We start from the raw sequence: 23,355 nt of genomic DNA, 5'->3' as shown, positions 1-23,355 counted from the left end.
CTGCCTTTTTTGCGCCTCTGTGGGGAGCCGGGGGAACGAGCGAGACCGAGCAGAGGTATTTTCGGAGCTCTCCCACTCTCTCGTCTTGAATCCTCACCTCCAGTTGGCCCGCAAGGCGTCGACAGAAAAGCCTGTGTGCCCATGCTACATCCACGTGTGATCTTTAAAAACAGCGCACAGCAAAAAAAAACCAAAAAGACTACCTTCATTCCGGCCTGAATTTCCACAGGATTCATCCATTTTCAAGTTTGCTCTTTATTATAATTATGGCTCTTGTTTCATCCATCCATCCGTAACAGCTTATTCACTTAGTTACAGTGAACCTGGAACTTATTCCAGGAAGCGTAGGACACAGGGAAGTGGTCACCATGGATGAGAATCACACACTATAGGTAATTTAGAGAGCAATTTACTTAAATCCGATTGCTTTTCGATTGCAAGAGGGAATTGGAGTACCTGGAGGAAACCATGTAAACAAGGAGAGAACTTAATACACAGATGGGAACTGAACCCACAACTCGGCAGGTGTAAGAGGACAGCGTCATCCATCAAGCCAGCAGCACCCCTAGTGTTTATAATTATTTTAAATACAGTCTATTGTTTTACTATGTTATATTTCTTAACAGAACCAAACAACTGTGAAATACCATACTGTACAGGAAGAGCCGGCCATATTTCTCTGGTGTCCAATCCAACATATCATCACCCTACATTCCACATTAATAAAATACACAAATAAACGCAGGCAAGCGGACAAACGCAGATTATTCAGCTTTATGCAAAGAGCGGCAGAGCGTCTCGGCCACCCCCAGACTCCTGCACTCCTGCTGCCTGTGGGCGTGATGCTCTGAGATGTCTACAGACGTTCCTGGGGGAGCCGGCAGCATTGAATGCGGCGCATGAAGACACCACAAGCATTTCAGTCATGTTCTTCAGGCAAAAGCACCAGGTGGACCATTTGCAACTTAAGCCTCCCTTAATACTGTAATTTAATAAAAACAAATAATACTTATAAGAGCCACAGCAGTAATATTGCCTCCTTACACACACCTGATGCACTGCTAGCTCACCCACCAATCGACAGAGGCAGAGCCTGACCGAGGCCCAGGGGACACTGATTTCCGCGTGTCTCCTGCCGGGGTCGCGGCGACCTTGCGGCTCCGAGACAGTTTAGACTGACAGACCTGAGGGGGACGGAGGCTGCGATGTCTGGTCTGCAGGTTATCGGCCCCCAGCTGCTTCCTCACATCGACGTGTCGGGCACACAGAGGGTAAACATTGACTAACCCTAACCCAGGGTGCCAACCCAGACAGGGCCGGGTGGCGTCAGCCGGCGCACGTTTAACCAGATCACAGCAACTGGTGCCCGGTCGAGGCTCTCGCTGGGCCCCCATCCACCAAACTCTCTTTTAAAGGGTTCAGGCTCCGTGTGGCAGTCAGCGAAAAACAAAATAAAACAAAGGAAACAGTTACCCCCCCTTCCAGTATCACCATAGCCCCTTTATCACAAGTATGAGGGAGTCCCACAGGACCTCCACGTTGTCACAACCCCTGCCATCCCCCCCCATAACCCCCCCCCCCCCCCCAGCATCTCAGACATTATAAACCAGACGCGTCTGTCTGTAGAAGAACCCTGTCAGCATTAAATTCACGGGGAATGACATTAACCAAAAACATACAGTGAACCTTTATGAACGGGGAAGGAACGGGGGGAACTGCTGAAAATGTCTTTCAGCCTGGGGGGTCATACAAATGGGGAGCGACTTTAGTGTGTTTTCAGGATCCCAGAGTATAAACCACAATTTTATACAAATCTGTGAATGCAATAAAAAATCTAAAACAGCCAAAAGTGTTGTATTTCGTTTGATTACGTGGGTAAGGTTAGGGTTGGCCAAGAGTTATGCCCATAGAAATGAATGGAGAGTCCCCACAAAGATACAATTACAAACCTGTGTGTGTGTGTGTGTCTGTACATGAGCTGCCTGTTCATATGTTGATGTGTGTGTATGATTATGTGTTTATATACTGGGTGTCTCATAAGGATGTACACACAGTATGTAGAAAAATACTATAGTGTAAGGATGGGCGATATGGCCAAAATGTCAAACTGTATCAATAGTTTTTGATTTGAATCATGATGACAATATAAATCGCAATCATTTGTTTACAAACTAACCAAACTGGAATGTTTGTAGTAATGCTAATTAACCATTTAACCACTTAGCCAGAAGTTCTATCCTTATCATTACGCGTAAAATAATAAACTTAATGAATTATTATTTATGTAAAATACTGTACATATAAAAGTAACGGACTCATTATAGCCAAAGTGCTTTTTGATTTTTTTAATACTGGTTCAAAAGTTTTGAATACAAATGAAAATGTATCAATCAATAACTGTGCACTTCTGAACTCAGTTTGCCACAAATGTAAACAAGTAATAACAGATAAATAAAAGATTTAAATAATAAATATAAAATATTACATTTTTATTTGACAGCGTAGCACATACCCATCTATTAATCGTGTGTTTTCCACGTGACATGAGTGCAATATTTTTAGCGGTCCGATGGTGTTATTTTTTCTTAACCAAGTTAGCTAACAGATTAGAAAAGATCAATTATGTTTTTAGTTCAAGATCTAGTCATTAAGCTGAGATCCACTGAGGCAGATAATTGACAAAGAACTGAGATAGAGAGACAGGGCTGAGATAGAGAGACAGGGCTGAGATAGAGAGACAGGGCTGAGATAGAGAGAGACAAGGCTGAGATAGAGAGACAGGGCTGAGATAGAGAAACAGGGCTGAGATAGAGAGACAGGGCTGAGATAGAGAGACAGGGCTGAGATAGAGAGAGACAAGGCTGAGATAGAGAGACAGGGCTGAGATAGAGAGACAGGGCTGAGATAGAGAGACAGGGGCTGAGATAGAGAGACAGGGCTGAGATAGAGAGACAGGGGCTGAGATAGAGAGACAGGGCTGAGATAGAGAGATAGGGCTGAGATAGAGAGACAGGGCTGAGATGTTATGCAGGCTGAAACTGCATGTTTCACATCGGTCTGTTTTTTTTGTTGTCCTGTTGCAGCCCCTGAGCACACAGGCATCTCGTGACAGACGCTTGGCAGTTTGTTCTGTAGTTATAATAATGATGTTAAATGATGTTGTATCGTGATTCCAGCAATACCTCTGAAAAACTTATTGCAGATACAGGTGCAACCAGTCAGGATATCGCCCACCCCTACTTTGTGTGTTCACTTGTTCAGTATAACTGTATATGTGATTATAAATATAGATGTATCTATATATTATATACATTATGTAGAAGTGTGTATATATAGTGTGAATGCATTGTTAGGCTGGTGCCTGCCTATCGGTTTACATGTGTATGCAGGCCTGCATTCAGGGTTTAAAAAATGCAACCAAATAAAACACATTATGTGTGTATATTGGTGTGTGCTTATATGTGATTTAGTGTGTATAAATGTGTACATTACTGTGTAGATATGTGTATTAGTGTGTGTGTGTGTAAGTGTATTAGTACGTGTGTCCCTTTAAGAGGCGGTACAGCTGCGAACTGGCAGGCCTCCCTTTATTTACAGTGAGTCACTTTACCTCTCTGCTTTCCGGCTCTATGTTTAAGACCATAGCCAGTCTATTAATAGGCTTGCCGCCTGCTCTCTTCTTGCACTAGGGAGGAGAATGCATAACCATGCCACCTTCTGGCTGCCGGGCTGCAGCGGTGGGACACAGCAGCACCGCCTTGCCGACACTGGGGAGCAGCGGGGTTACGTTTGGCCCTAGGTGAGGGGCAGAGCCTCTGATCCACCCGAGTGGAAAAGAGCGCCGTCTCCTGGATGGTTCTGTGTAATGGCCCCTCTGAGCGGTGATGGAAAGCATGGCTCGCAACCCTTCTGAGGGTGAACGACCTCGAAGGGCAACTCGGCTGGTCCGCCGAAATCACCCCTGGCAGTGAGCGAGGTGCAGGGGTAGGCCTGCTCCCCAGCTCCGCTTGCCAAATTCCTCCACGTCCTCTCCTCTCCTCGGCCAAGCGGCCAGCAGACGGGTGACAAAGCCGCAGATGAGCTGCCTTTCTGCCCGACGATGATTCACGCGGCTCGGGAGGGAGCAGAATGCCGGAGCGGCAGATTTGTGACATGAGTGCATGGCGTGAATCGGGCGGATGCGGAGCCACACTCATCCGGTCGGCGTGAGCCGGCTGCTTTCTGCCTTTAGGACTCTATCCCAGCAGCGCCTAAATAAGGAAACTTCCGGAATTTAATTACCTGGAGTTACGGTCACGTGATCCAATGCCCCAGCAGCTATTTCCATCCAAACCCCGTTAAATTACATACAAATTAGGCTCATGGGACTGAGAAGACAACCAGCTACAAACTTTTTGGTTTGAATAGCTTGCTGATGGTTTCCACAATAGGTGCAATGTCAGCCCCCGTGGCATTACACAAATATATGGAAATGTACAGTACGGAAATGTACAGTACGGAAATGTACAGTACGGAAATGTACAGTACGGAAATGTACAGTACGGAAATGCAACACCATGGCAAAGCTCTGACCTCTTTCAGCACATTCTCCCAAGAACACTGTAATTGTTTCTTAGTCCTGCCTCCTATTAAGGAGACTTGGCTGAGAAAAGGGATGCCATCCGTTCATCTTCCAAATGCTTATGCCGCTCAGGGTCGCAGGGGGGCCTGGAGCCCATCCCAGGCAGTTCCGGCTGGGCTAGGCCATGGGATACAGAGGGTGCTAGTAAAACAGATATCAACATGTGCAAATACAGCTGGAAGAGACTGAAATGCACTTCCCATAGTCCAATTGTCTAAGGAGTTCATAAAATAAAAGGCCAGATGTGCATTGAAGCAGGCTAAGGCTGAATGGAGAGACACAAATGTGTTTACTTTGGGTTTCGCCTTTGAAAAGCTAAAGCTAACTGGAGAGACAGGGTTGTGTTTTCTCTGGGTTCAATGTTTGAAAAACGAAGGCTAACTGTAAATACACGGATGTGTTTTCCCTGGGTTTTACCCCAGAAAAACTAAAGCTAACGAGAGAAACACAAATGTGTTTTCTCTGGTTTTCAGATCTGCCAGGCTAAGGCTAAAAAAGAGAAACATAAGATTTCTCCTTTGGATTTCAGCTCTGCAGTAAAAAAAAAAAAACAAAAAAAAAAAACAGTGGTCTCAGCGGTCCTGTTAAAATTCCTCACCGCTCCTTGTATGACAAAAATCTCCGCGCCGCGCCCGCAGCCTGTCGGAGCTCTCTCTCGCACAACCGGAGGAGAGGGGCCGCTTCTCCATGATCACACGTTAGCCGGGAACGGCACAACCGCTGGGCTGTGTGCCGCGCAGGCCTGGAAAAGCAGGCCCCCCCGGTGTCTCATTACAAGACCGGGCCAGAGAGCCTACAGTACAGCTCCGCTCGCTGCCCACCCCCCCCCTCCCGCAACAGCTGCTCACAGACATCCAGAATAGAAGTGCACACCATGTCCCTAACATGCTAACACTATAGCACCTCATCAGTCGCCAAGAAAGCGAAACACACGTCCAAAAAAAGATGCCTCAATGTCTTGCATTTCTTTTAGCCTCCATTCCCATCGAGTTTCTTTCTCGGCTCATCCGGCCTTCCAAGCAGACCGCCAAACGCTACACGTTTAGCATTCAGCTGGCCTTACGAAGGCCACGTTTTTCATGCTGTTGTTTCAGCTCGTTTTTTGTTTTCCAAAGCCATGTTTGTGTCACAACTGCTTTGATTAAGGAGGATTTTCGAGGGATTAAGTTCCACACCAGTTGAGGAAGCATTATCTAAACTATCTTAAGACAGCAATGCCTTCAGCTAGGCGGAGACTGCCCGTGGGTGCAGATTTCAGAGGGATACCGGGATTAGATGAGGCGGCGTGAGCCTGACAGTTCGCCACAGCTTAGGAACATCCTGATCCCATCAGCACGACAATATCCATGAATCCGTGGGCATTACGCTCTCAGTGGCAATCGCCACCACATCTACTTACGTGCCGGGGGTAAAAGTGTAAATGCCAGCGAGTAGCCCAATAAGAGCTTTTTTTTTTGCCTTCCTCAGAGTCAACAAGAAATGGTGAGTTAATTTCAGTGGTTGTAGATAGAAGAGCTTTGATCTGCCATTGACCTGGAATTTCTGATGTGGAACGAATCGGAGTATTCAGTCAGAGCGAGAGTGTATCCGGCTGGGGCATGAAAAGCTTTAACATAAGGTCTAAATAAAAGGTCGAGCTGGAGGTTTGGCTACAGGTTCACATGGTGACCCAGACTGAGCGCATATAGAGGTGATGCCAAGCTTACTTTAGGTGCTCACACTGTGAGGCTGGCATGAAGATGGCTGGGGCAGTATTTTGGGATACAGTGGCTCTCAGCTTGCTAACATTTGACGGGGCCAGCTGAGCCTCCACTTTGTGCCCATTGTCCTCCTGGTTCGAGCGAGGGGTCTATCTGGTGCAGTATCCACGCTCCCCTGGGCATAGTTACTGCGCCTTGAGGGTGAGGTATTAGCATTAGCATCACCATACTCCTTTTCATACTCAAACTCCTAGCCTAGCCTACCTTAAAAACATGCTTAGAACACTTGCATTAGCCTACAGCTGGGCAAAATCATTAACACACGGCCTATTTTATAATAAAATGTCGAATATCTCATGCAATTTGTCGAATAATTTACCGAAAGTGAAAATCATTTACCCACTGTAAAGTCGAAATATCGTAACTCGGACCATCGTATCCTGGGGAGCGTCTGTACACGGTCATGGGGGTGGGCTGGACCCCTCCCAAGCAGTATGTGACACAAGGCTGGGGGACACTCTGGTGAATCAGTCTGTCATAGGGCACCACCCCTCACAGAACTGCATGTCTCTGGACAGCAGAAGGAGATGCATCATGGGGAGAACATGCCATCTCCACAAACGAAGCACAGTGATGGGATCTGAGCCCTAAAGGTGTGAGGAATCACTGTGTCACCACTCACTTAAATATCGCTAAATTGACAAAAATAATCATATTATTACCATGTCATACCACTAGTTTCTGTTTTCAGCTATAGGGTTTATATGTATTTTACACTACAAACCTAAAAACCTGAATTCAAACCTGAAACTAAATTACCCCACCATGTGCCCACCTCCCCCCCCCCATCTATTTTAAAATCCCTGCTTCTCTTTGTATACAGAACAGATTTCCTGACAGTTCATCCAGGGAGCAGTTTGAGGACGAGCTTGAAACCCATAACAAGGCTGGAGGAAGTGGAGATGTTCTTAACTTCATGTGGTCATTTCACACACGTCTGGTGGCAACGGCAGCATCTGGAACAGTAAATCTTGGAGACGGCAGTATTTTCGGCTGGAGTACATTGAGGTGCGCAGGTTTGGGGTTTACTTTGGGCTTTGACAGGCAGCTGAGCTACACCGCAGCCACTGCCCAACACCCATCAGCCACCCAGAGGAGTAACTAGACATACTCCGTGTGTGCTGCAACACCGACAAGGTAGGCCCTCCCAACAGGGCTGTAAACTCAGAGACGGGGCCCTCAAACGTCTTAGCTGAGCCAGAGTGTTAGCTGAGAGGTCCTAATCTAAACCTTCATCAGCCAAACCACTTGTTAATGGTCAAATTATAGCTGTAATAATGAATCATCTTTTATCTGGATTTCTTGTTAAAATTTAGCTACCAAAAACACAACGTTGCTAATAATAAATGAATGACAATTACAATATTTCTACTGGAACGGCAACAAAGATGAATAAAAAGAACAGAATGTGACGGACAACGCTTCCACTTAACACGGGCTGGCTGATTATAAACACAAACCGGACACAGGCTGAGAGTGAAGATGTGGGCTCTCTTTAGGGAGAAGTGCTCCACCTAAAAGCAGAGTCATGCATTTCGATTGTGGAACAACGTTTTGATCTATTTTTAAAACCTCCTTTGAAGTAATTCCTTTTAAATAAAGAACGGCCTTCTTTTTGGATTCACTTTCTCCATTATGATTCCAGCACAATGGGCCTCAATAATGGATAAACAGTTCAAGTGCAGGGGAAGTTGACCAGAAATCCCAAACTCTTGCTTTGTTTTCAGGGTCCGAAATCACTCACATTGACTCGATTGTGCGCGATAATAATATTATACTCAGGGGGCTGCATTTTTTGTTGACGTGCACCAAATTCATATATTGAAACCTAACAAGAATAAGCAATCACCAATAGCACTTAGTCTTTGGCAAAAACAGTATTGCACCAAAGTACGACCGAAGTACACGTCCGAATGATAGAAATTTCTAACCTGCCAGCTCTTCAACCAAAATAAACATGCCTCGCAGCATGCAATTACGACTGAGAATGAAAACCTTAAATGGAAACATATTATTAGTCTTACACCACTACAGGAAATCAAACACTGAAAACACATAATTATTTAACACAACTTTAGTACAAATATTGTCAAAAATAGCCTGAGCCGTTAGAGCCAAGGCTGCGACTGGTTCCTGGGAGGACTGGTTTATTTACACACTGACACTCCCAATATTGCTGTCGTATTCCAGGTTCACTATGAAAAGTTAAGTTCCAAAAGGGTTTGGGGGGGGGGGGGGGCAGTCAGACAAATGAAGTCATCTTTGCATATTTGAAAGCATTGGCCAGTTGTAGTCAAGTAATCCAACTGGACCACTAATGCAAGCTAATCTTGTTATTCACCGATGAATTGAGACGTGTCCAGCTGACAAATTGGACCACAATGAACTCAGAGGCAAAACCCCACATCGCCTCTGTTTTGGAAAAGGAGAGCTCCCGACTTGCCCCTTTCATAGCACAACCTTTTATTGTTTCATCGGAAAATCTCTTCATCCTCAATAAATAACAGATCGGTGACACACCCAGTGCACATAAACCAGCATATGGCATCACGGGTAACGCAACAGTCACCAGCTGAAAGCATCAAACTTTTTTTCTGCAATGCCGGGGGTGTGTAAAGAACCCAAAAAAGCTGCTGTAAACTAAGTTTGGGTTTATTATGTCTCTGTAATTTTTGACAAATGTGATTACGCCCAGTAGCAATAATAGCGGTGGAATCTTCCAGCGGCACATCTCCTCCGTCAGCACATTGGAGCGCAAGGCGATGCCTTCGTTAGTTCAGCCAGCTTTAGTGATACTCTCTTGCATCTGTCACTTGAAACGGCATTTTCGACCCCCTGTGTTTCTACCTCATTATGGGAGAGTGACCAATAGCTTTTGATAAAGGATATTCATGCCGCTGAAGCCTTTAACCTGAAACAGATTAGGAGATCAACTTAATCCCCAAGCAAAAAGGTTTGGTCTAAACTTTCTCTAAAAAAAACTTTAGACGAGCTAGGTTTAAATCGTAGTACAAAACAAAATGTCACTCCATGATATCTGTGCTTTTACAGGAGGAAAGAATAACTTCAGAAAGGATGAGTAGGATCGGTGAGGACCTAAATCACAGTGTAATATCTCAAAACAATGTTTCAGGACAAAATGTGGTCGAACAATCGATCTACCAATCAATCAAGATGGAGGGATGACTCCAGGGACCTTAACAAGGATACAAAAGCAACAAAAAAAAACTCTTTTATGGAAAACTTGGATCCACTCCCAGCACAAAACATTCATACCAGAAGCAACGGCAACATAATGTATCTGCAAAAACACACAAAAAAAATCTCAATAGTCAAAGCAGATTTAGAACAGTGAATGAAACACATTACCCAGAAATGCAGCTCACAGTTCAACTTTGTGGGACCTATTGAGTCATTTGAAGTGGCCTGAGTTTGTAAGATAGACTCCAACTGAGAAATGTTTACATATGGCCTTTAGCGTGTATCACGAACATTCAAATATGGCTGACCGGAATAAGACGCAAGGCCAAGAGGTGGGGACAGACAGCACATAAGGACAGCGCAGGTGACATTCTGACAGTGGGCTAGGGGACAGCCCTCGCCCCAGCTGCTGAGCCGGCAGACGTGTTGCTACGATACAGGGATCCAGAGGCAGTTCATTAAGGGAAGCTCCGAATTTAGCTGCCACAGCTCTCCATCTCCTTAAAGAGACCTGTCATTGGGTATTGTCGTCCCCCCCCCCCCCTGCTCATAATTAAATTCCAATGTGTACAAGTCAGCCCCAGTTCTGGTGAAGTACAGCCCTCCAGAAAGCTGATGGCTCCAGGACTGGACGTCGCCTCACGTGCCCCCCCCCCCCCCCAAACACACCTCAATTCCAGCACCAGGTCTACTGCCAGAAAACCTTGCGGACTCCAAATAGCTGGGGTCTTCAGCAAACTGTGGTAGCAGAAAAATGTCCCTCCTACAGCAAATTTTAGGCTGAGGATTTTACCAGCCAGCATAATCACCCATTTTGGGCTTGTCCCAGACTGTGTGGGGAAACATCACGCAGGTGGGCGGAGCACCGATAGACGTACAGTAAGCCCCATGCCGTGACAAATCCGTAAATCTCCGCCCCTCCGAGCGGGACGCAAAGTCAGGACGTGCTCTCGTCTCCGCCCTAAAGGAAGATGGAGAACACGTGAGCACAGCGAGAAGCGCTCTCGCTCTCCTGACGGGCCACGGCTCAGCTTTCTGAGAGGAACGAAGGGCACAAAACAACACCTGTCCTATATAGAGCGATTTCTTAACTTCTTCTTCTCTATAAAGAGTAAAATAGTGAAGCACAGTATTTATATCATGATGACCTTGTAGAGAATGCAAAAAAGATCTTCATATTCTAATACTGTGAATAATAAGAGGCTATTTTACAGTTATGTGGGCCTTCCAGAATGATGACTTTTATAACTTTTTTGTTCGAATGATTATTTTCCCTGTGACGTGAAATGTCCTTGAGAGAGTGCTTCCTTTTCTTCCTTTACACTCTACGCTGCCAGCCTCTATTATCTCCAGAGTGCGGAGAGGCAGCGGCGGTGATGCGCGGCCTGAGAAGTGAGGTGTCCCAGTCGCATGCAACCTGCCACGTGCCCCACCACGGACTGAGTCACCACCTTTACCAAACAGCCCTGTGTTTCCTTCATTGCTTGGAGAGATGAACACCCAACAGAGGGCTAAGTGGTATGTGAGCATTGGTCTTACACTGAGCAAAGTGGCATCTTGCATCGCACTCCCTGACTTACACTGCTTAATCATTCCCATTTTCACGATGAAAACATAGTTCCCTCCCCGACCCTAATAGTCTTTTATGCGTGCACGGCAGGCCTTACTCATCCTGAAAGAACATTCAGGACATAAGCATGTGTAAGCTGTTTCTGAGAAAGCCTTTCAACAAGTGTGAGTCGACCTTGAAATTCAGAATTAATGGCGTAAGAGCAGCCCGAGAGCACCGAACAACAAACCGGACATTATTATTACAGAAGGTCAACCTTCTGTGTGCTAGCCACAGGCTCCAGCTAGAACCAGAATGCATCAGCACCCAGGAAATGGTACCAGAGCAACAATGTAATGGATAGAAACCCTACAGTTAGGCTAAGCTGTCTCTAGTCCTCATAACTAAGTTTCACCTCTATAAGCTTTGCAGTGACCCTAAATTAAAAGAATGAAACAACCATTATGATCATGAGGTGGTGTTACATTGTTACAATCTGTGTTACAGGGTGTTTTTCAATATGTGTACTTGACCATACTTGTGTTCTCACATAGCCATTTTGCATGATCTTCCATTGTTGAAGACCAGTTCCAATACTAAGAACAGGAGAACGGAGGATGGTACAAATCCCTGGATGTCGTTCTTGCCCCGGCCCAAATATCAAGGATGCATAGGTTGCATCCTTTCCAAACGAGATCATTCTCATGAATCATCCAAGTTTGTTCGTGGGAGGCAAGTTAGTACGGGTCCAAATCATAAGCTTACCCATAATGCGATTCGATTTCAGTTTTGCATGGCACCAATTCGATATCTGCAGATATTTGAAATGTTACTGTGATATGATTCAATTTGATTCAATATTTTCAATACATTGAAATATAACCTGATTTTAGTGGAATTTATTCGAATTCAAAAAGACATACTGTTAAATTGTTCATTTTAACAAGAGAATATGTTGAAAAAACTTCAGAGTACTTTAGAAATGTCTCAAAAATACAAACATGTCTGTACAACAAACACGGTCTTGTATTTATACTTTAACAACAAAAAACTATTTCTGGATATGTGTAGGATACTTTCTGAAAACATAGGAACACAGGTGTACTAAACTGCATAGATGTACTGTAATGTATTGGTATCTACTCTACTAAGGTGAGTCTCTAGATTGATTTGTGTGAGAGGTTTTTTCACAGTGTATCATCAAAATGTAATATGAGTCAATATTTATTAATTGAGCCGATTGAATTGTATCATGGCTTTAACAATCGATACATTGATTAGAATAGATGAACTGTTACACTCCTCAAATTACCAAGACCAGTCTTGCCAAAACCAGAAGTACAATCATTGCGTTCTTGGCATTAACACTGGTTAGTGTTACAGTCAGAGTAGCTGTCAGAGTTACAATAAGAGTTACAATCAGTGTTAACAATCAGTGTTACAGTGTTACATATAATGGCATACCATAGCATAGCTGAAACAACAGCTGTTACTCTTCAATAAGCAGCAAATTATATAATACTGCTCACTGCCAGAAGCGCTATTGCAGAGTGTATTGAGACGGGACCCCTGTTAGCTGTGCGTACCCATTTAACTAACAGTTATAACTTTATAACACACCAATTCTCAATTCAGCATTATACTATTTGTATGTACTCATTGAGTCTGTGTCTGAAACTTCGTATTAAATGTAATATAATTTGGTCTGCAATTAAATTCATATCAATAAAGCAAGATCCCTAATATTATCGATTTATCACGTAATAATTATTAAATTCATGCCAGTGAAGCAAACATGTTGTTACCAAGCTAAATACACAGTAATAATAAATAGAAAATGTCTGTATGGAGCTAAATATATAGTTATAATCAATAAAACACCGCTATCTTACTAAATATGCATTATTAATTTAATAAAATATGTAAGTGAAACAATTCTTATCACGCTAAATACATGGTTATAATCAATAAAACATGTCTCTATCAAGCTGAATACTTATAATTTGATAAAATACGTTGGTTATACTATCAAGCTAAATGTAAATGATTTTTTAATAATAATAATTAATAAAAACCTTTTTAAAAAAAAACCTTTGTAAACTTTTTTTATTGATGTAAACACTTACTGTCGCGGTAAGGGTGAACTTGAAAAAATACCGTGATATACTGTAAAACCGCCAGAATCTTAAAAAATACCACGATATAAATTTTTGGTCATGTCACCCAGCACTAAGTTAGGCTAACAGTCAGTGTTACAGTCAAAGTTACAGTGAGTGTCATAGTCAGAATAACAGTAAGTGATACAGTCTGGGTTACAGTCAGTGTTACAATGTGTTACAGACAGTCAATGTTGTGGTCAGAGTTACTGTAAGTGTTGCTGTCAAGGGTACACTCAGAGCGGCCTGTTTTGTTCATTGTTTCAGGCCTCTGTCACCCTGGGAGTGTTAGCACAGTGATCCCCTTGAGGAAGTCATGGCATGAGCCATGAAACGGCCTTCTTAATTAAATGTGGACGTTTAAACTGCCTTCCGGTAGTGTTTAAAAGGATTCTGCAAACAAAAGATGACACACATGGCTTGAAGCTCAGAGTAACAATGGGAGGAGACTCAATCACTCTCTGGTGATGCACAGATGCCCTCTACTCGTCCCCACTCATGTCCCCGTGCCCCTCACCATGAGTCCCGGAGGCCCATGTTACAGCCTGGACCGTCGTCATGCAACTTGGCCATGTTTGCTCACCTCCCACCCTGAGGGCCCTGGTGACTACAGACCCAGGCTTTCTGACAGGCCTGGGAGCTGCACTTTGTGAGTGGGCAGCAGGCCGGGAAATAGGCTCGCGATCCCGGCAGAGGGGGAAGCTGTCGCTGGAGTGAGAGCAAGGAAAGCAAAGCAGGCACACACAGACGCAGACACAACTGAAAGTCGCACAGACGGCTGTGCAGGCCTACCAGAGCTATACAGCTAAATAAAAATATCCATAAGCTTCAACGTTCAGAGGTATTAAGATGAATGACTTGGCAGCAGCCACAATCAATGCTCATTTTTGTGAGAAACCTTCTACAGTTTACTTGAAGCGTACTGGCCAATTGTTCAGAGATTTAATTATGTTAAGACTGAGAAAGCAGGATCAGAAGCGATGAATATCACTGCCAGCTCAGATTCACGAGGCTAAAAGGATATGTGCTTCCTGCCGGCTAACACGGCCAGTGAAAACAGACGTCTGCATTTTCAGTTCACTAATGAAATGCTCCTATAGAAATGACAGACAGCAGCCTGAGAGAACTAAGGTAAAACACACCTTCATAGAACTTCTGTTGCTGCACTCAGTGTGTTTTTCTGTCTGATTACAACATTTAACTGTGAATTGCGGGGAAAGAAACTTGCAGACTAAATACAAAAAAGCTGTATGACTGCGTTTAGGGTCTACCTGTATTCAGACATGCTTTCTCAGCAATGTCCAATGACAACCAAAAAGAAGGCTGAGTTTTTTATTTCTTTACTAAAGAAATGTTCTCTGTTTTCACACCTAAATGAGCCAGCAGATCAGAGGAAAGATGGCTGGCCCCTTGAGTTAATCTTGCACCCGAAAGGCGAGGACACGTGAGCAGAAAAACACTCTGCAGTTCTGCCATATAACCACACTGGCCAGCTCCGCTAATGAAGCATCTTGGGAGTCTGGTCAGGATGTGGGAAAACACACCAGCGGTGGCCAATCTTACCGCCATGTCAGCGGATGGCGACCTGGAGCCACCAATACAAGTAGCAATCCATGAGCGTAAGCAAGATTAGGGAGACCCTGAAATAAAACAGCCTCATTATGGGCTGTAAGGGACATGAGAAACAGCATAAGGTGACGCCACATCCCACTTCAAGAAGGCCAATCAGATGTCTTGGTTTTCCCTCTTCTAGTTGCTTGGACCAACCTCCTCTACAATCTGATTGGTTATCTCTCTAAACCAATCATTTCTCATTCTGCCCTCAGAACATTTTTGTGCAAGTAAAACTCCCCAGAGCTTTCTACCTGCTACCTCCTCCTGACATGCCAGCCCCCACCCCCAGCCATAACACGTCAGGACAGCATTTCATCTTTAAAAGATAGCACTGGAATTTCACTACATTAATTGTACATATGCCACCTGTTAATTTATTTATATTTATTTACTTCCTTCACAATACTCTGATTGCATAATATTCTCTTTGTGTACTTTATACTGTTTGCACTATTTGTACTTTTTCCACTATATGCATCATCTTTGCACTTTCCCTTCATTTTGCACTACATGCTTGTATCAGTGTATTTTATGCAAAAACATTTCCCCTTGGGATCAATAAAAATTTGTCTTAAACTGGCATTAAATAAGGCATGGCTGTTGTGCCCAGTTATTCTGAAGTGTCCAGAAAGAGGGTATTAAAGTGGGTATTACTGGTTTACTTGTGTGCTGTCAGTCTGTACAAGCACTGCGTGGTGAAGACAACAAGAACTAGAAACATGTGAACTAGCACTCCAGCTCACTGTTGGGCCACACTGATCACTTCGTTTAAAGCACCATCTATGATTTTAGTCAAATTATCAAATTTCAGTATAGGCTCAGTCAAATTTCAACAAAGGCTCAGTCAAATTTCAACAAAGGCTCAGTCAGATTTCAACAAAGGCTCAGTCAGATTTCAGCAAAGCCTCAGTCAGATTTCAGCAAAGGCTGTTTCCCCAGATACCAGAGTTCTATCTTTGTCATCATGCTTTGATTTTCTTTTTGTGAACCTGAGCCCTGTTTCTGAACCCAAAACAAAAAGACAACAGGAGTAGCCATACTACCACTAATCCTTCCCATGGTCCGTCCTCTTCACCTTCTTCACACTGACAGACAGATGCAAGCAGCGCTCTACAATGGCTTTTCCAAAAAGGTTAACTCCTCCCTCATGACATTAAAACAAAACACACACCCCCACCCTCACCATCACCATCCTGTAAGCTGCTGGCTGAACTCAGCTTCCAGCCCCAGAAGACAGGGAGCCATACTTTGGCCAAATGGACTGCCCTTATAGGTCAGCTGAGGAGGTCAGGGGTCAACTCCAGCTGAGCTGTTTCTGTGTCTGTCTGCTATTTAATGTTGACAGAGGCCTTTTCTGGGAGGGGCTCCAACAGCTATCCCTGGTGTGTAATTGTAGTCAATACCAGCCGCAGACAGACGTTTGTCAAGAATGTGCCGCATTAAAACAAATGTGATCCGAGGATCACCTCTGAGATGTGTATGTTAAATTGGTTACATCACAGCAACTCCCAGTAACACCTGATGGAGGCGTGCAGCTTAAAACTCATACCAAGAGTCCGTTAATCAGCAAGCTGTTTGAAGATAATGGTGCTTGAAACAAAACTATGTTGACTAAAAACTGAAATATCAAGGTCCCCAAAACTGTGCTTGTCATACAGTCAAACCATTCACTCCAAGGACACCCTCCCTTCAACCAACGTATTTGTATTTGTCCCTAAACCCAAGCTAAGTTTACATTTCCTTTCTAGATTATTTCTTTCTGTCCTTCTTACGCCATCCAACTCATCACTGTCTCTTTCCTGTGCTAGATATCCCTGGACATTGCACCCATCTGCTTCGCACATCTGTGCATGGTTAACCCCCCCCGCCACTGTAACATACTGGGCCAGCACCAGCCAACCAATGGGTGCACAAGAAAAAAAAAATAATAGACACACATGCATGGTGTCCTTTCACGCAGCAAGGCGACTGCTTATTTACAGCTTCAAACTTCTGCTGTCGATGGGGGGGGGGGGTTTGGGGGGGGGGCATGGGTGCAGGATATGAATAAATTGGTGATGCACGTATAATCTTCTCACAACGAGCCTGGGCAGAAGGAAAATTACTTCATGATTATGGCGTCCAAGCGAAGGAGACTCCAGATTACACCTGTGAGCAGAGCTGCCCCCTGAACATGCTGCCCCCTGCTTGGGTACAGCCCCATTTTCCAAGCTAATTTGAATCTCTTTACCGGGAGGCTTTTTTGATGGTATAAAACAGCGGACAAGGCGACACAACATCACCTTGTAGAAGCGAAAGCTGCTGCCTAATACGCCTCCGCTACTCGTGACGTCCTTCCGGTCTGCTCGCCCTCATTCCTGTGACGTCTCTCCTTCCTTCCCTGCTGCTGTACAACTGTTCATCCTGCCATCAGAAGCAGCACCAGCCCCTGTGTGCCATCACCTGCCTGCCCCCCCCCCCCCCCGCACAGAGACTCAAATCTCAAAATTTGGACGGTATAAGCTAGGTTTTTGCTACGTTGTTCATTTGACTTCCGCTGCCGGCCCCTGGAGGCCGGGCTCCCCCTTTAAGTCTGGTTCCTCCCAAAGTTTCTTGCTCACTAGGGGATTTTGGCTAGGACAATGTAAAGCGCTTTGAGACAATGTAATATTGTGAAAAGACATCATATAAATAAAATTGAACTGAACTGAAAAAGTCTGAGATGTTTACAGTGAATCCTGTGCAGGATCAGGATGTCCCTGTTTTAACACAATGCAGGACAGGGACACACAGACACAAACACACACAGACCTGTACTCATATCTTTGTGGGGACCGTCCATTCATTTCTATGGGCAAAACTCTATTCCTAACAATGACAACCTTAACCCTACCCAGTCCTAACCTTAAACATAAGTGACCAAACAAAATACAAGTCTTTTGGTATTTTTAGTTTTTTGATTGCAGTCACAGATTTTTATAAAATTGAAGAAAAAAAATGTAAACCACTGTGTCCCCACAGTGTCAAAATAGCAGGTTTTTATCATATTGTTGGATAATGTATACCTGGACCACACACACACACACACACACACACTGCTGGTGTGTTCAGGTTTAACATTACATCCTTGTATGAACACAAAGTATCCATGTGATCCCTAATACCGACAGTCTATGACAATGTTTAAACACTATGGTCTCCATCGTGCTTGTCTGTACATTTCCACAATGAGTCATGCGTCAGCATTAATCAATCTACGCACTGGGTGCATCCAGAACTAATTTAGCAAAAATAAAAGAGTGTAGAAGGTCTTCATAAACATCATATGGGAACAGATACTCCAACAGTAGAATTATTTTGAAGCAACAAAAAAAAATGTTAACGGGTCCAGATGTTAAAAATTAAAAGACCATGAAAAACATAATTGGAGTCATAAATCTGTAGCTGAGTCCGTTCAGTAGGAGACAGCACTAAACATGCACTTACGGGCATCCATATCCAGTCACGCTGATACAAAATGCACAGCAAATATCAGCCATCTTCAAAAACAGGATTATTTACAACAGTGTGTGAAGTGTTGGCTTTTTAAAGGTAACCCCCCCCTCCCCCCCCCCAGTAGAGAACTATTGGATATTCAATGCACGTGCTCACTCGCATCGGTAAGATTCAGCGGGAGAAAAACAGATATCCCCAGATGACACCATATGTGCAGAACACCAGCGAATGTTCACACAAAGATGTAAAACGGATGAAAAAAGCCCTCATTTCAAATGGCCAACCAGAATTCCTCTCTTCCCTCTTGAAGGGGGGGGGGGGGGGCATTTTTTTTTGCCTGAGGGCCAGGTGGCTCTCAGTGCCCGTTCGGCACGGGGGCTGTGACGGCTAAGCTGCAAGGCCACCGGAAGCCACTTCCTGGCAGCATGGCCTGAAAAGGCCAAGACTACCCCAGGGGAACCAGAGTAGGCGGATAGCCGGCCCTGCCACGGATAGCCTGCCCTGCCACGATAGCCTGCCCTGCCGCGGTTAGCCTGCCGCGGATAGCCTGCCGCGGATAGCCGGCCCTGCTACGGATAGCCTGCCCTGCCGCGATAGCCTGCCCTGCCACGATAGCCAGCCCTGCCACGATAGCCTGCCCTGCCACGATAGCCGGCCCTGCCGCGGATAGCCTGCCCTGCCACGATAGCCAGCCCTGCCGCGGATAGCCGGCGACACTGCAGCTTTGACGCCAAGCGTAGAGAACAGAGAATAGCTGCACGGGACACAGAGCCGGAAATTATATGGCAAACCTCCACTCACTTCTCTGGCTATTCACTGCTTAATTTGAACACTAATTATAATATCACCTAGAATATCTGACAGTGACCTTTATTACTCTTTACTGTCCTGTCCTCCTATTCCTGCATTTATCTTCCTTTTTTTATTGTTTCAGAAGTCGACAGTCAATTGTCAGATTTCCGTTTTATTTATTATTCTCCGTTATCATTCACCAAAAGGTGACCATGGATTTCACAATTTTGATCTGTTTATTTATTCATCCATCTATAGCACATATCCAGTGTAGGTTCATGCTATACATTTTACTTATACTCAAACAACCGTCTGTGCTTATTATTTTAATAATCATAATCAGCTTCAAAGAACAGCTCAGTTTTTCACCTAATTTGCAAATTCTGATAATAATCTGGCATATACCTTAATTTTTATATAAACGTTTTAGTTACTAAGTTTTAAACTTAGTAACTAAAACACAATTAATAAATAATGTTAACATTTTCAAGTGTTTTTTCCTGTAATGACTTAGGACTTGTGTGCCTTTGTATAGTGACAATTAATTGGAACACATTAAAAACGCACACACACACACACACATACACACACACAATGAACACAATAAAAAGATGCTTAAATAGGTTATTTCACGTACAGATTAACAAGCTGTACGTATTTTTCTATAAAGGTGTTCACTGAATGTTTTTATCTGTACTACCGTGTTTTCTTGTACAATATCTCTTTTACAACAGAAATACATATATACACACTAACATACATACACACACATACGTGTGTGTGTGTATGTATATATATGTACTTGTTGTACTTGTACAATGATAAAGATTCTGATTCTGAGATATATATGTATAGATCAGAATATATGAGAGAGAGAGAGAGAGAGAGAGAGAGAGAGAGAGAGAGAGAGAGTATGGAGCCCGGGGAGAGGGGTAGGACGTATCAAACTCCGACGCCATTGTGTGTATATTCATATAATCGTATAATTCAATAATACAATATGTCCTACAGTGATTACGTGTTGCTTATAAAAGTGAATATATATATATATATGTGAATATATATGTGAATATATATATATATATATATATATATATATATATATATATATATATATATATAGAGAGAGAGAGAGAGAGAGAGAGAGAGAGAGAGAGAAAGAGAGATTGTGTGTGTGTATAAAACTATAAAACTATTCCGCAGGTGTTTATTAGCAAATTGTGGCTAGTTGTTGTACCTAAAAATGTCGGTATACGGCGGCAAAGACGCAGCGCCGTATATATAAGAAGGCATCAGCAATCCGAGGTCAGATTTCGCCTCTGAGAAGAGCCCGAATCGGCTGCGCCCAGCCTCTGAACATGGCCTGCGCCGTGCTGACTCGGTTTTTCTCTCTCCCTTTTCCTCCCTCCCCCTTCTCCAAAAACAGCATCAAAGCAATCAAAATGGTAATGTTCAGCATGAATGGGGCCCATCCCCCCACCACCAAACTCCGCTGACTTTTTTTCTCTCCATGTTGGGAAAGGAACCGGCTCCCCCTTCTCGCACAAAATGGAAGCTTCCACTATCAAATGGGAGCGCTTGGCGAAAACACGGCAGAGAAAAAACACACCACCCGACAGCGCGAATCCCTTAATGTTTCGCAAACGCCAAAAATATAAAACCCCCAAATCCCAGGTTAAGCTGCGACCCTCATTTCGCAGCACGTTTACGGAAAATTTCAAGCGCCTTTGCGGAGAGGTGGAGGTGGTAGAGGGAGGGATCGAGGCGCTGTTCCAAGTGCTGAAAACTGCATTCCGAAGGAAAACGCGATCGATTAAACTTAAGCAAAAAGCGCCATACGCGTGAAAACCCCTCGTTCCCCTGCACACACCCAGTGGCGCACAGCCGTGCCGCCGCGTTTGCATGTTTCACAAAGTGTTTCACTGCTGTTTCCAGTCGTAGCTTCGGCAACTTTGTAAATTAACGAGACTCATGGTGATGGGGGTTGGGGGGATGTAGCGCAGCTTTCTAATGGCATCTGTTCGTGGTGCTGAAATACTGCGCGTCCATACAAAAAGCGGCACAACTGTAATCACCCTGGTTGATAAATAACACCCCACCCCCCACGAATACACAGCTTTACTCAACTGAGAGAGGGGAAAAAGGGAAAGTTAATCTTAAGCACCGTCTGATGGAGGATTATGAAAAAAGTGAAAGTGGACTAGTGAAGTCGAATCAAATGCTACCATCGTGTCATGTGACCACCAAGAAATAATAGCTCATGACAATAAAGTAATGAATAAGTCCATAAAAAATATTTTTTTTAAATGCGCCCACAGGTTCCGGAATATATACATTTATACTTAAATATACCTCCACAGTTTTAAAGTAATCGCAGGACACTTAACATCCTCCCCTTTATTACTCTCCAGAAATATGTCGACCTACTCAAAATGGACGCTAAATTTTTTTCCAACATTTCATATTGCAGAACTTAAGAGTGTATCCGAACAAAATAGTAATCGACCGTCAGGACTTTGTGTAACAATGGGACTTCACTCGATTTTCGCCCAAAATAAAATCGGATACTTTCCAACCATTTGATAATCCGTATTTGTCCCGAACACCGTTGGAGCACAATACTAAGCTACGCTATGACATGAAACAAATTGCAGTAATTTGCCACAAATCAACACAGTGAGAAAAGCTTACTTGTTTTTCGCTTAGAGCTGTTATTCTTGTTTGCCTTTCGTGTAGTTGTTTCTTAAGCTCTCCATCCTACAATTGAACAAAACATATTCAGTGTAATGAAAACGACACCCCCCAAATACTTTGTATAACACCGTCGATAATGGAAAAAAAACTTGAATTAATTGCGTTGCGTTTTTCCTGCAAAGTCACACTGAGGACAAAGCAGTGAAATCTCCGGTGAGTAAATGGGGAAAGAGAGAGGGAGGGAAAAAGATAGATCCAGATAAAGTTTTTCCACTCTCTCCCAATGCAACTGCCTCGTTTAAAGACAATAACAATACTTTAGAAATGGCAATTTACCTGTGGTTCTTGCTTCATTTGTGCAACTAGTTTCTGAACGGAAACAGAATAAAACAAGAATTACAAAAGTGTTTCAAGTTAGTGTGTAAGGGAGGAACAAAGCGGCGAGCACACAGCGAGTCAGTTCCCTGCACCTCATAAATATTCAAGTCTCGTACTGATCGCTACACAGAAACCACCGCATTATTACTCCAAATGCTTGTTGTTCCAAAAAGACCCACGAAATTGCCAAACTACTCCAAAAAGTACATTAACAATTTCTCTCCAAACAACATGTTATGCCGTCCTTAGACACAGAAGTAAAACAGTACAGATCGCCTACTTATTTCTCCAGATTGTAACCGGTCGCGTTTGATCTCCCTCGGATTTTCGCTCTCGCTCGCTCCCTTTCGCCTAGAAGACCAATAAGGGTATAATAATAAGATTTTTTCTTTTACCTGATGACACTGGATTTCTACTTTCAACGCCTCTTGTAGGCCTTGTAATTCCATGTTCCGACTTCCAAAACACTTTTCTTTCACTTTCGAACCAATCGAGGTGAAGTTTCCGGAAAATAAAGATTTTTTAAAAAGCGGCAATAACAATCGAAAGAAGAACTACTCAGCCTGCAAAGCAAGTTCTTGTTTCTTTACTGGCAATAGGACTCATCACTCACTTTACGCCAGTGAACAAAGTGCTCTAAAGATGGAAAAAAGATTTCAGCACCTGGACAGATCCACTCCTACGATCTCTTAGCGACGATTCATGTAGTCCAAGGGGTTATAATATTTTAAATTCGGTGATTTCGAGTTGAAAACGAAGGCCTATATTTTGTCCGAGTGCGCGGCTTGATTTCACTTTGCTCCTGGAAAAGTTGCGCTTCGGCTGTCAATGCTAATTCGAAAGTTCCCGGATGGAGCAGTGAAAGACGAACAGAACTCTCCCCTCCTCTGTCTTCTCTCCCTTTCTGTCACACACACATACGATCAGTCATGCGCACTTTTAGATGCGTACAAAGCTAGTCAACAACATTGTATTAAAATTACTCATAGTGTCCAGAAATACTTCCGATTACGTATAATAAGTAAATGCAGATGCCACGAAAATATATTTTATCTCAAAAATAAAACATTTTCCTTGTTTAAGACAAACATAGTTGTATGTACCTTAAATGTGGCT

The 23,355-nt window shown here is 43.7% G+C and overlaps 1 protein-coding gene across 4 annotated transcripts in view; it reads right to left on the bottom strand.

Annotated features, from left to right (window-relative positions):
• The window catches only part of LOC111833336 (PHD finger protein 21B-like), a 70,605-nt gene extending 47,496 nt beyond the window's left edge, over positions 1 to 23,109 (bottom strand). For 2 of the 4 annotated variants that reach the window (XM_023791513.2, XM_072710753.1), the window contains exons 1-3: positions 22,635 to 23,109; positions 22,198 to 22,230; positions 21,859 to 21,924 (exon numbers count right to left, since the gene is read on the bottom strand). In XM_023791513.2, coding sequence (XP_023647281.1) covers positions 21,859 to 21,924; positions 22,198 to 22,230; positions 22,635 to 22,688 — 153 coding nt within the window. In that variant the 5' untranslated portion in view covers positions 22,689 to 23,109. The remainder of the gene's footprint in view (positions 1 to 21,858; positions 21,925 to 22,197; positions 22,231 to 22,634) is intronic. The other 2 variants (XM_072710744.1, XM_023791514.2) reach the window with 2 other exon arrangements.
• Between the last annotated feature and the right edge of the window lie 246 nt (positions 23,110 to 23,355).

The sequence above is a fragment of the Paramormyrops kingsleyae genome, chromosome 1 (assembly GCF_048594095.1).
Source record: "Paramormyrops kingsleyae isolate MSU_618 chromosome 1, PKINGS_0.4, whole genome shotgun sequence".
In the NCBI taxonomy this organism is placed as follows: Eukaryota; Metazoa; Chordata; class Actinopteri; order Osteoglossiformes; family Mormyridae; genus Paramormyrops; species Paramormyrops kingsleyae.
The sequence above is the reverse complement of the archived record's forward strand: the minus strand, read 5'-3'. Positions and strand labels throughout refer to the sequence as shown.